The sequence below is a fragment of the Silene latifolia genome, chromosome 11 (assembly GCF_048544455.1).
Source record: "Silene latifolia isolate original U9 population chromosome 11, ASM4854445v1, whole genome shotgun sequence".
Classification (NCBI taxonomy): Eukaryota; Viridiplantae; Streptophyta; class Magnoliopsida; order Caryophyllales; family Caryophyllaceae; genus Silene; species Silene latifolia.
In genome coordinates, this window is record NC_133536.1 from 43352206 (window position 1) to 43366776 (window position 14571).

Below are 14571 nucleotides of genomic sequence, written 5' to 3' on the forward strand. Positions count from 1 at the left end.
CTTAGGGGCTCTTTGCCAGAACCTGCTTCCCCCCTACACCTCTCTTTTTTTCCATTTTTGTTCATTATAACATCGTCTGAACACTAATTAATCGTTCCCAATTCAACTTTGTTAACTTAAACTAACAAAAGGCATAAATTAAGCATGCATGCATCAAACTTTAACATGTGAAAATTTCTACTCAAACCAAAAATCACAAAACATCCAAAAACAACAAAACATGTGACGATCTTTCGTCGAGTAACTCGAAATATGTTACCTTAAGCTAGAAAAAGAGCAATTAGCACCTTAAACCCAAACCCTAACAAGCACTAGCCGCTATCCTCGACAATATACGAGTCCCCAAACTCGTCCTCCAATTCTTCACCTAATTAAACAATAAAAACACCATAATAAGTACATAAATACCGAAATTACCGAAAATTCGTCTTAAAACAACTTCAAGAAAACTGAAATTAAAACATACTAGGTTGTAGATCTCGACGAGAGGATTCCGGAAATGTAAATTATGCAAAAATCCGATAAGAAACGCAAAAGTTATGGTGAAATTGAGCTTGATTTGGTATAAAATGGTGTTTTGATGAAAAAGGGAAATGTTAGAGGATGAAGAACAAAGAAAAATCAGAAAAATGAAGGGGAGGGGGTGTGGTCCGCGGGAAAGGAGAGAAAGAAAGGAAAGAGCGGGTTTGAGTCGGGATTTTTCGAGTCGGTTTTTTTCGTTTCGATAATAATTAAAACCGTAAGTCAAATGCAAATTCCGACAAGACCAAAGTTTTTAAACACGAGATTACAAGAAAATTGAGTATTCATACGACCCATTTCCAAATTCGTTTACCCAACGTTCAAAAGAATTGTCATTTCCCCCCGATATGCCCTTATTTCGAAATAAAAGATTTTACACGGTTTAAACTATTTTTAAACATCTCGAAACTATCAAAATAAATACTTTTCTTCAAAATATAATAAAATTATATTCTTTGAATTATTTTTACTTTAAATACTTAAATATCAAATTTTATTTGATTAATAAATTATTCTCGAAATATATTAACGGTCCGAAATTACGGGGCGTTACAGGATAATCCAGTTGTATCTTGGCATTTGTGGATTTGGAATACTGTAAACCTCCCTAAACACTGTTTCATAGGGTGGTTGATTATGAGGAAGAGATTGCTCACTAAGGATAGATTATGCAGGTTGGTTGGTAGTGCAGAGGAAGGGTGTGATCTGTGTGGGACTGATAAGGAGACACATGATCATCTCTTTTTTCAGTGTCCCTATAGTAGCAGGTGTATCCAGTTGCTCTCTGATTGTTGTAAGATTGAGCTGCCTACATCAAACATGGAGGACTGGTGGAGCAGGAAGTCTTTCCAGTCCCAGACTGAAGCTGACATTTTAGCTGCCATTCTGGTGGCTGCTCTTTATAATGTCTGGTGGATGAGAAACCATTGCAGGATAAACAATGTATTGTTTAAGCCTGAGTATGTTGTAGGTAACATTCAAAATGTGACCAGAAATAGATGTAAGAATAGATGGCAGGACATTATGTCCTTCCATTGGCTACATTTGTGAGAATTGGGAGGTTTTTATGATGTAGCTTGTATGTAAGCTGTCATATACAAATTGTAAGAGTCGATGTAACGATTGCTCGGTGATGTTATAATATATCCTTACATTCTACCAAAAAAATAAAAAATGAATGAGCGATTTGATATTTATTATTTTTCACCATATTAAAACAATATTAGTTATTAAGATTTATCCGTCTTCTTTTTTTGTAATTTTTTTTTTTGCATACTTTTTTTTTGTATAATTATATCACTAATTTTTTGTATTCACTGAGATCATACGATAAGAGTATAATTATATACTCCGTATGTGGGTGTGTTATTCATTAAATCAAGCAATTGTAGTAATTTGTAGAATATTCAAATAAAGCACTAGTTAAATTGATTAATGAAATATGGAGGAGCCTACAAATAAAGTTTTTCACTACTACAGATACAGGCTATAACAACGGTCAAAAACCGTTGTTATATAAAAAAGCGGACGTTGTTAAAGCGTCCGTTGTAAAAGGTTTTAACAACGGTTGGTTTTCTTAAGGAAACCGTTGTTAAAAATATTAACAACGGTTTTAAGTATAAAAACCCGTTGTGGAAAGTGTGACTCAATTTTGGAGGGAAAGTTATAACAACGGTTTTAATATACAAAACCGTTGTTATAACTAAAGACAACGGTTTTTTAATAAATAACCGTTGTTGTTTGATCTTAAAAAATAAAAAAAAAAATTAAATATTACTAGATGCATGCATAATTACGGCCCGTTATAATTCCGATGCATGCAGAATATCCCTTAAATTAATTACCAACGGTTTTGAAAAAACTTATAAATGTGACTATAAATATTAAAGCATCCTTTACTAACATTCATTAATTGAAACAACATGGCAATGAACCCTAATTTTATCAACAACGAAGAATGGCTTACACAAACGATTGAAGATGATGGGAAGGTTCTCGCCAAGGGCTTCCGCCGATCAACACCCATTAATCAAAGCATCCCTTGAACATCAACGGAATTATTGGATTAAGAGGCGTGAAGCAATCCGGCTTGTCAACAAAGCCTCATCATCATCATCATCTTCATACCCTCGTCGGCTTTACTCGCAACTTGGTCTGCGACCAGAGATATGTTGAGTTGTACTCTTCCAACCTTATCTCCACATGCAAGTCGTGTCCTTGCATATATTCAATCTGTTATTGCAAAATATGAAGCCAATGACCCGTAAGTTAGCGGTATACCGAGTGGCGTGATTGGTGGCCGGTTGAGAAGCGCTTTTTACGCTTAACCGGGGTTGTTCCTGGCTTATTATACATCTTTTGATTTCGATAATTCTTTGTAATGTATTTGGTTTAAAATTAAATGAAATGATAATTTTGAAAGTGTTGAGTTATGCTTGTTTGATTTGCTTCCATTTTTTGAACTCCATAGATCAATCATCATCAAGATCCAGTTATTACGCCATCACTCGCATATGAACGGACAATATGGAATGAGAAGGGTTAGTAATAAGATGCATTTCCATTATCTCAATATATTCTCCAAACCCTAATTGCTAAAACAAACTCCAAATAAATTAACCCTCTCCTTAATCTTTCAAAACAAACTCCAAACTCCAACAAAATGAATGATATCATCCTTAAGACTCTTACTATGCTCGATCCGTCAAGGACGCCAAAGAAGATGGCTTGACGGAGCAAAAGCAAGAAATGCGGCTATATGACGATATAGCGAGATCTTTGAACGGAACCTAATGGTCGATAAAAACACATACATGGAAATGAAATAATTAGAAAAATAAAATAATGACGATGAAACAAACCGATAATTACGAACGTACGTAAAGAGACGATGAAATCAACAAAGATGACGGAAAGATAAAGCGACGATGAGAAAGAGAGAAAGAGACGATGAGAAAGTGTGTGTTTTGTGTTTGTGTTTGGTCAACTTCTTTGGTTTGTGTTTGTGTATTAAGGTTTGTGTTTTGTGGCTGCAGCAGACTTGTGTTTGTGTGGTTTATAGTATGGAAGGTATTGACAACGGTTATTAAACAACAACCGTTGTCAAATAAGTTTTAACAACGGTTGTAAATTAACAATCGTTGTCAAAGAAGTTTTAACAACGGGTTTCAAAAGCAACCGTTGTGATTACTTTTCACTAACTTTGCGTCAATTTTGCGCCACATTAGTAACAACGGTTGTGTATGTGTAACCCGTTGTTAAAATTAATAACAACGGTTTTTATAACCATACCCGTTGTAATTCATTTTAGTAAAATTCGCGCCATACATTCTACAACGTCTATTGTGATTTTCGTGAATACTCGTTGTTAATGGGGCGTTGTAGTTGCCTGAATTTGTAGTAGTGTTTCCATCCCTTAAAATAAGTAGCCAATGACATCTCTTTAAATATTTTAACTTTTATAATATAGAGATCATTAAAACCGTCTCATACTTTACAAATAGGTCACCGAACAAAGTTACCTGTCTTGACCCAAAATAAACGGATCAGTTGAATTGAATTCACAGATGGGATCAAATTATAACTGGTCTAGAATAATTCACGGCACTAAGAAAATTCAAACATGACATCTTATCAATCATTTTCTTTGTTTTGTTCTCTTCTTCTTTTGGGAGAGCATGTTCATGGTTCATATACATTCGTACATTCGTAAGGAGTGACGTATGTAAGCCTCGGGCTAAGCATTCATAGACCTAAAGTCGGTAATTTTACAAGATTATCGACAACTATTGGCAACATGAGACTATGAGAGTAATTGACCAGCAAAATCCTTATATATAACATATGGTCGTGGTTCTAGGTCTTAAATATTAACCAAAAAAAAGACCAAAATACTTCATAAAAAACTTATATTAAGCTCAAAAACATTAACAAATGGGAAATTATCGCGAAGAAACCCGTAAACTCAAGGTTATATCCGAGTGTTTTGTTAAACCCACAGTAAATTTAGGTAATGAAGCCTCAAAAACACCAATTCACATGGGTATTCCAGATCTATTCATGTTAACAATGGATACCATGCAGAAAGGTCTCCTTTTCGATACCAAATTACAACCTAACACCCTTAACAAGATCGAAAAATCTTTGTACATCTCCCTGGTGCACTTCTACCCATTAGCGGGTCGACTTGCGACACAAAAATTTCATGATGAGCATGATTGTTCTTTTTACGTGGATTGCGAGGCAGGCACTGGTGCCACCCTCGTACATGCCTCGGTAGACTACACGGTATCCGACATCCTTTCCTCGGTTGACGTACATCCTATTGTAGAATCATTTTTTGAGCTTGGAGAGAAATCGGTCAATCATGACGGTCATACTAGACCACTTTTGTCAGTCCAAGTGACCGAGCTCGTCGATGGGGTTTTTATCGGTTTTACTATGAACCATTGCATAGCCGATGGTACGTCTTTATGGCATTTCATATCAACCCTATCCGAGATTTTTTTTCAAATTAACGACAAAAATGAAAAGGATAACGCTTTGACCCTTGAAGCGGTCCAAAAGATTTCCATTTCTAAGAAACCGATAATTGAGACATTATTTCCTCAAAAAGGAAACGGCCCAATCTTCAAGTTGCCTTACCTCGAACCCGAAGAATTCATATCCCGGTACGATCCAGGCCCGTTAAGAGTTCGGATATTTTGCTTTTCGCCAGAGTCGATATCAATACTTAAGGCCAAGGCGAATGAAGAATGTGGGCCTCATAACAGCATATCCTCTTTCCAGGCCTTATGCGCGTTTATGTGGCAGTCCATAACGCGAGCTAGAAATTTAAAACCCGATGACGAGGTTCATTGTGGTATCGTCATTAATGCACGGGCAATATTCAATCCCCCATTCCCACCCGAATATTTTCGTTGTTTTCTTACGGGAACCCAAAGTAGTTCTAAGGTGAGCGATTTAATAAACAAGGGTTTGGGCCGATCAGCATTATTGATTAACCAAAGTATCAAAAGTCACGACGAAAAAGCCTACCGTGGATTGATCAAGATATTTGAGGAGCATCCCATGGTTGTCCAAGCCGGTCCGGGTACGATCTATTACAGGCCTAATAACATAAAAATTGGTGGATCTTCAAGGTTCGACATGTATGGGCCTGAATTTGGACTTGGTAAGGCGGTAGCTGTTCTAGCTGGTTATGCTAGTAAGGAAGACGGGAAGGTGACCGCTAATCCAGGACGTCAAGGAGGTGGAAGTGTGGATTTAGAGGTCTGCTTAAAGCCTGAAACCATGAACGTTCTTGAACTAGATGAAGAATTTATGAGTTTCGTGTCATCAATTTAATTGACAACCCCAAATTGTTTTATTGAGTTCTACTACGTATAACTTTTCAACATTTTATAACTAAAAGTTTGTGTCATTATTGATTCATTTGTGAAGGTTAGTATTTGATCATCATTATTCCTGTCATCAAATTTAGTGGGTAACATTTCAGACTTTCATTGTCTCACTTTGTTATCTGATTTGCTACTTTTACTTTTACTTCCACTTCCAAGAAAGAGCACGTGATGTACGAGCTAAAATTCTCTCCATTCTAAAAAGAAATGGATAGGTCATTATCTATTAATGGCCCAGATTGTATATCCTGTCAACATCGAACGGTTCACGATTTATAGATAAAAATAAATGTTTAATAGAGTATAAATGAGATAATATTATTAAATGTGTTTGTGAGAGGAAATGGAGAGAAAAAAAATGTACTCTTCTATTAAAAAAAGGAAATAATGTTACTACACTTTTTGTTAAAGCGACAACGATATAACAGAAGTCTTAGGATATGTTACTATTTACCGTCACATGAATATGAGTCTCATTAATAATTTTGGAGTAACATTATGCCTGCCTATTAAAAAATTTGCCGCAATGTGCGTTAGGTAGCGAAAAATGTAGGAAAAAAAAATGTTAAAACTTTTCATGTCTCCGTTATATCTTCATCATGTTTTAATTTCTAATAATGATAATTTATTTTTTATAAATTATTATTTTTTCATTAAATTTAAATCCTTTTTTGAGAAATTCTATAAACTGAAACATTAGTTTTGTGTTAAAAAAAACATTTATCATTAACATACATTTCAAAACATTACTTCATTTTTTTGATTTATTTTCAGTTTCGATTTGAAATCATTAACTTTGTGGTAAAAAAAAATCTCACTAAAATATATTTGAGGACATTACTCTATTTTCTTGATTAAATTTAGTTTTCAATTCTTTCCCCTTAAAGTAATATATAACGATTAGAAATGTAATAAATTACTAAGGTACCAATTTTAAACATATAAGCAATAATATGCTAAAACTTAAAAACAAAACTCTATATATAATGTCGTGCACGCATTGCACGGGATTTGAACTAATTAATTATTCATCATTTAGCTCACTTAATACTTATTTGGAATCAAATTTATACCTAATTCGACTTTAGTTTAATTAAGGGACCATGATAGCAAATGAATGGAAAAGAAAGGTTCTTATTTAGATGATCTCAAATGAAGTTACAACTTTTTAATCGATCACTTAACTAATTAACTAGTCAATTTCTAATTTATTTCGCTTTAACTCATTTGTAAAATAGTTAATTAGATTCACTTTAAAAACAATTTTAAAGTTGTAAATAATGTGTAAACTCCTTTATATTAATGAATGCATCTCTCTTTTTATCCAGTAATTTGATTATACATTCGATGTACTACCACTAATTGTATAATTTCTGAACAATATAATAAAAATTTTGAGTTTTATTTTAAAAATTATGAGTTTTACTATAAAGTTTTTGAGTTTATTCACTTAAACATTAGACTCAAAAAATTACAATAAAACTCAAAAACATTACATATAAGTTTAGTTACATTTGAGTTTTGACAGAAAAATGTTAGAATCGTACATTGGCTTGGACCGCGCCATCGAGGAGGAGAGAGTGTCCACTTTACAAGTCTGAGGAGGTTCCTTCCCAAAACCAATTGGCAATGGGTGGAGTAACCCATTGACTTATAAAGTAGATTACACTTCTCTTTTTCCGGTGTGGGATACCTAACATGTAATACCACAGTTTTCTGGTCTTTTATAACTCGGTAGAGTAACTGCAACTCGACCGAGTAGGTCGTATTCGTCCGAGTACCCCAGGTACTCGACCGAGTACCTGGTCTGACAGGTTTATTTCCGCGGTTTTGATTAAGGTGATTAGAGATTATAAATTTCGTATTATCAGTTTACAAATCACTTTTACAAAACCTAACAACGGCTATCACCTCTCTAATCACCCTAATCACTTCCAAGGCCATCTGTTCGATCTTGAGTCTTCATCGTCTTCTCTATATTGATTCTGTTGGTAAGTCACTAGTACTTTGTTATTTGGTTATGTTTGTCCTTTAGGGTTTTACTCTAATTGTTAGTTTGGGAAAAGGGATTAATTGGTATGATTGTGACATAGAGTAAGGTTGTGATTATTGCTTGATGACGAGTTCGTAAAGGAACAATTCTAGCTTCTACCGATCACATTGATTTCAGATTCGTTAATAAGGTAGGGTTTTCCCTACTCACTTGCCTGATTAATTGATTATAAGATGATGATGGTTGATTTATTGGCATGATTAATATGATTATAGTGATTGTGATATATTGGATGATTTGGCGTGGTTGTTTGTTTGGTTTGTCTAAGGTTCTCGAGGTGCGTCCTCGGCTGAGTGGAGTCATCATCGGGAATGGCTTCTCGCCCTTGATTTGCCCCTTCTGGTACTCGTCACAAGGGGAATGTGCATATTAATGGACATGGGTTATTCGCCCTTGGTGTGAGCGGGGCTTAGGTGGTATGGCTGCGGTCCCTACTGGCGGTGTGGATTACTTGTTGCGATGGGTAATTTGGCAGGGCTACACACTTTAGTCTGTAGTCAGTGATTGGTGATGAATTGGAGGTCGGGGGAATATGAATTGTTGATTTGGATGCTTATTGTTGTTTTCTTATATTGGTTATTCAGTGAACTGACCCCGTTGTCATTTTACAAAACTGTGGTGATTCATTCGGGGATGGTGAGCAGTTGATTAGCAGGTACTCCTATGGATAGATCGCGGGTTCTAGCTGGGATGGAGTCATCACTTGTTCTGGAGTCTTAGTCTTCCGATGATAGTTGTCATAGTTTTGGATATTTTGGTTTTGCCAGTTGTAGTACTTGTGGTTTTTGTTTTTCAGTTGTATACATTTAAACAGTTTAACCTTAAATTATGTTTCGTTATAGTCACTTTTAATAAACTTTACCTCGAGCAACCGAGATGGTAGCATCCCCATATGCTAGGGTGGTCTTGGTAAGGCACCTTGGTGTGTGTGAGGGTGTTACATAACATGTGATTCTTCACAAAAAAAAGTTAAAATCTAACTTATAAATTTTAATAAGCTCAGAAAAAAAAATACACATATGCTAAAAACCAAATAAAATTTGAGGGAATAGGCTCAGAAAAAACATACACATATGCTCAAAAACAAATAAAGTGTAAGGTAATACATCCGATATATGTTCCTTTTTCACCTTTTACCTATTCTTGCTAGTGTAGGATTTGCATGCTTACATCATCCATCATATTTCACTCGAAGGGCAAAAATGTCTAAAATCAAATACACATGCTGCCTAGAAATTCGTGCCAAAGGCACGCCCCTCTTCCTCTCTATATTCCAATTTCAAATCGATGATATCTCTATAGATATATGTCATTATGTCAGTGTGTGTTGAATTTTGTAATTATATAAATGTATCAAGACTAGTCTAAGTACAATCACATTAATTTTGTTAGATTGAATATAATCCCTTGAGGGTATGTGTATATTATACAATGTATATATAGAGTTTACAAGATACAGAAGATATGATACGATATCTACAAGATACGCTAATTAAATATTTACATATTTACTTACTAATACACCCCCGCAGTTGGAGCGGGAGGAGACCGAACACTCAAACTGGAACGAAAGCGCGTAAAGAGATAGCGCGGTAGACCCTTAGTGAAAATGTCAGCATATTGATACTCAGGAGGGATATGAAGGACTCGAACTGTTCCAATTTGAACCTTTTCGCGAACGAAATGAATATCCAACTCAATGTGCTTAGTTCGCTGGTGTTGGACCGGGTTGCTTGAGAGATAGACAGCGGAAACATTATCACAATAGACAAGACTGGCACGTTTAATGGGAACTTTAAGCTCAAACAACAAATTTCAGAGCCAGCAAGTCTCAGCAACGGCATTGGCAACACCTCGATATTCGGCTTCGGCACTAGAGCGAGAAACAGTGGCCTAACGCTTGGAGGACCAAGAAACTAGGTTGTCACCCAAGAAGATACAATAACCCGAAGTAGAACGACGAAAGTCAGGACACCCACCCCAATCAGCATCAGAATAAGCTGTAATAGATAGATAGCGAGATGCAGTGAGGGTAAGACCACAAGTAAGTGTACCTTTAAGATAGCGTAGGATGCGCTTCAAAAAATGAAGATGTGGTTCGCGTGGCGCATGCATAAAGAGGCACACTTGCTGCACAGCATAAGAAATATCTGGCCGGGTAATAGTAAGATACTGTAATGCCCCAGCAAGACTGCGATATAAAGATGGATCAGTGATAAGGGGGCATTCGCGTTCAATTTGGAGCCAACATCAACAGGAGTCGATGTAGGATTACAAGAAGACATAGAGGCGCGACTGAGGATATCTTCGGCATATTTCTGCTGCGATAAAAATAACCCAGAGAAATTTCGAGTAACACTAATTCCCAAGAAATGATGAAGTGCGCCCAAATCAGTCATAGCAAATTCCTGCGAGAGAGAGAATTAATAATACGGCGCAAGAGAACAGTGCTAGAAGCAGTAAGCACAATGTCATCCACATACATTAATAAATAAGCAGTGTCAGCACCGGACTGATATATGAATAAAGTGTTGGAATATGTGTCCTCCGACAATAATGCGATCACGACTGTTGATCATGATGATCACATGTTTAAAGTCTCATTAAAATGAATGCAATTGGGAAGTAATATTGTTACTGTCAACTGGTCAACATATATCGGTAATGATTGGCTGACTAGAGTTTGACATTACTGTCGTGTGACGGTGGTGATCAGTTGACCCCCTAGGTCATACCTATAGGGCAACACTCTTAATTGATTATTTAATTAATCGTATAATGTTACGAGTTAATTAAATTACTTGAAAAATTGACGGACGATTTTGGAAGTAAAATTTACGTATCAAATTGAAATGTGATTAAATGAGATACGGTCTGAGTAATCGAATTGTATCATTACTCGGATGAAATTATTGTTTAAAGAAACAATTGGATTTGAATGAATCATTATAAATACGATTTATAAACGGTAAAATATTTTGGTACGAGTAATTATGAATTACTAAGTCGATTTTTGTATATGACGTATTTTTATTAATACGTTGATTTTTAATATGTTAAAAATACATAAACAATTTATGTTACATATGACATGTGACATATTGACAATTGACAAAAATAATATGGGATCCATATTAACTTAAAGTGCCGAAATATTAGAGGAGTATTAGGGTAATATTATGTTTATATTTTAAATAGAAAACATAATGATGAAAAAGCTAGAGTAGCCATGCAACCCTACTCATCTTGTGAAGACAAATATGGGCATGCATTGGCTCCCCTAAAAGCTCCTCCCCACCGGTTTTGCTAGAGGATTTAGAGAGTTTTTCTCCTCTAAAAATCATTATTCATTGACATTCAAAAATTTTCTAGTGTTAGAAAGATAATTTCCTCTCTACATTTTAATGATAAATTAGAGAGATAAAATACTCCAAAAATACCTTCTCCTACCCGGTTTTAGGAGCAAAAACCAAACAATTTTTGGTTCAATTTTTCACTAAATTAATATTATACTAGCTCAAATAATATTAATTAGATTAAGTGTTAAGCCTTGGGTATAAAGCTTAGGGAGAGATATTATACTTAGATCTTGTTCATCCATAAGGGAAAGCTCAAGATCAAAAGAGAAAGGTGATCTCTTTTGTGCCCTAATAACCGAAAATTACCAATGTAAGGACATGATTTCACCTCTATTACATTATTGTTTGCATGCATAAAATCCATTTTAATTTTATGACAAATTAATTTAGACATATATGAGTATGTTAATATGTATATGAATCTACATTTCCTTCAATCGGTATCAAGAGCCACGGTTGTTTGCATGCAAATTGGTTAAAAGTTTTTCCGAGTTATAAGAATAACAAATAAAACTTGTAAAATTTGTGTTATTATGATATATCACGAAATTATTACATGCATGTTAATATTTCTGGTCCTAAAATGTTTTAGGATATTTTGGCTAATTTTTCGGATTTTTATTGTTCATATTTTACAATAATGGCATTTAAATGTGATTTTATGAGTAAAAATGTCATTTTTGGTCTAAAATTAGCTATACTTCGAATTTTCACTTGGTTTTTGGATATGTTGTCACATATATTATTTTGAGATAACCTGTAAATTTTCATAATTTTTGGACTTGTTATGCTCGAAAAATGATTTTTTTTTCATTATTAAATTCGGATTTAAGTGAAAAATAGGTTAATATGAGTTAAATTTCGAATCTGGTCATATAAAATTAATATGTTGTCACATGCAATTTTACAAGATGTGTGTAAAATAATTGGCTATAAAGAAGTCTTTTTGCATGATTTATGGATTTTTGAAGAAAAATAGCATAAATAGTGACATTATTAGTGGAAAATTAATAAAACATAATCTATGACTTAGGAAAAATGTCTAATGTTGCATTTTATTATATTTTTCAGATCTAAAATTGAAAAGTTAATGAAAATTTTTTTTCCATGTTTTTATGATTATTTTATTAAAAATCGATAAACCGCAACATTGTTTTCCGGAAAAATTTCGAAATTTTTAACCTAAGATTTTGAACATTATGAGTGTCATGGAATTTTTCCAGAATGTTCATGAGTTTAAATTTCAAATTTTGAATTTATTTGAAATTTTGTGATTTATTTGAAGTTTAATAACTTATTCTTGTAATTTTAGTCCATTTATGAACAATTTTATAAGATATGGGTTAATTATGGTCAAATTATTAGTGAAGACTATATTTTGAGTCCTAAGAAGTTAGGGTAATTAACTTATGCATAAATATGAGTTTATGTAATTTTTGTGATTATAAAATGTTGAAATCACGCAAATCCGTAAAAACCGAGTAATATACGATATTGGCTAATTAAAGGCGATTTAGCATAAAACTGAGCATGTTCATACATATTATAATGCTGCATTTTCTTTATGATTGTCATAATTTTAATTTATGTAATTTTTGAATTATGTAATTTTACTTAGTATGGCCTTAGATTTTAATTGGTATTTCCCGAAATGTATGGGAATATCGATTCAGTTGTAATTTTTATTGTGATCTCGTATCACCGTTTTGTAATTTAATAGATTTATTTTATTTTAGTTACAAATGTATAATAGGAAATTATGTAATTTATTATGTAATTTTATTCATTCCGGAGTTCCAAAAGACGGATTTCTTCAAGAATGACGATACATAAAGACGGTGTTACCTCGAGATGCGTGCCACAACCGAAGTTCAAGGGACCAATGGAGTTGGTTTCCGAATATGTAATAGTTAAATAGTTTTTTCTATTTTAGGAAAGGCCATACTAGGATTTATTTATCTTTTATGCTTGCATTTTATTTTATGTCATATGCATCGCTAAATCGCCATAACTAAACATGCATTGTCTCATCGAGTTTATCGACCGTGTCAAATATAATTATCGTAGTTCACCGCTTTAGTTCACTTAAAACGTGATAGATAATAATTTGACATGACCTCTCGCTAAAACAATTAATTGAGACATAGCCTTACCAAAGAGTAGAAACCATGAAAACCTATTTCGTGAGGGAGTGCACTCGGCCACACCGGGGTACAAACCTTGTTACGTAGGGGAAGTGGGTGATGAATGTTAATCCACCGAATTCATGTTGATAAGGGATGTATCGGCCCCACCGTGCCCAAGTTAATTTGGGTTTGGATCATGGACACATTTATTCGAAATTTGGATTGAACTCAACAAAAGTATTTGACAAGGGATGTATCGGCCCCACCGTGCCCTTGTCGATGTGTTTTGGGCTATAGATAATGGTTAATGTAATATTATCGACCAAGAGTTCTAAAAGTAGAATCGATTAAACGTTAATCCACCGAGTTATATTGATAAAGGATGTATCGGCCCCACCGTGCCTAAGTCGATATGAATTTGGGTCTTGGAATCATTTATATAGTTGGGTAGAGGTCACTATACAAATGTTCATATCTTGTTAAATTTGCAAGTATGATTTAAAAAAGACAAATGTTAATATTTCCTTTCCTCCATATTTGTAGTGCATTACAATGAATCCATCAAAAACTACCGCACCAATTACTATTGATTCTTATCACAATGTTCTTGACGACATTTGCTCCAACAACGATTTCGATACAACTAGAGAACTTCATTTCGGGATAGGTTCGGATGGAAACCTTAATTTCATCACCACTTCTAAACCACCCACTACTACTAGACCTCGTGTGAGTCCGTCTCAGGAAGACTACCTCATGCAAGCTATAGGGTCTTTGTCTCTGGAAGATAAAGATGCCAAAGCTAGTGGGAGCTCTAGCAATCAAGTTCTTGCTTCAAAGGGCAAAAGGTTCAAGAAGAAAGGAAAGAAAATCAAAAACTTCAAGCAAGTTAATGATGAGTGCCATTATTGCTATGGCATGGGACATTGGCTTAGGAATTGCCCTATGTATTTGCGAAATATAAGGGAAGGACTCATTACTCCAAAAGGTACAATTCCTAAAGAAATTTATGTTATTGATATAAATTATACTTCCACTACGACATGGGTACTAGATACCGGTTGTGGTTCTCACCTTTGTAATCATTTACAGGGTTTAAGAGATGTGGAGAG

General features: G+C 34.5%; 2 protein-coding genes across 2 annotated transcripts; both read left to right on the forward strand.

Annotated features, from left to right (window-relative positions):
- Nucleotides 1-1158: 1158 nt before the first annotated feature.
- LOC141613304 (uncharacterized) lies at nt 1159-1572 on the forward strand. The gene has a single exon (XM_074432038.1). It carries the CDS (start codon nt 1159-1161, stop codon nt 1570-1572), a length of 414 nt encoding a protein of 137 aa, XP_074288139.1.
- Nucleotides 1573-4230: 2658 nt separating this feature from the next.
- On the forward strand, nt 4231-6031 carry LOC141611570 (putative acetyltransferase At3g50280). Its single transcript, XM_074430147.1, has one exon. It carries the CDS (start codon nt 4456-4458, stop codon nt 5866-5868), a length of 1413 nt encoding a protein of 470 aa, XP_074286248.1. The 5' UTR covers nt 4231-4455; the 3' UTR covers nt 5869-6031.
- Nucleotides 6032-14571: the final 8540 nt, after the last annotated feature.

Bases quoted from the DNA above. Each gene is read 5' to 3' on its own strand.
- LOC141613304 (XM_074432038.1), top strand. From the start codon at position 1,159: ATGAGGAAGAGATTGCTCACTAAGGATAGATTATGCAGGTTGGTTGGT.
- LOC141611570 (XM_074430147.1), top strand. From the start codon at position 4,456: ATGGGAAATTATCGCGAAGAAACCCGTAAACTCAAGGTTATATCCGAG.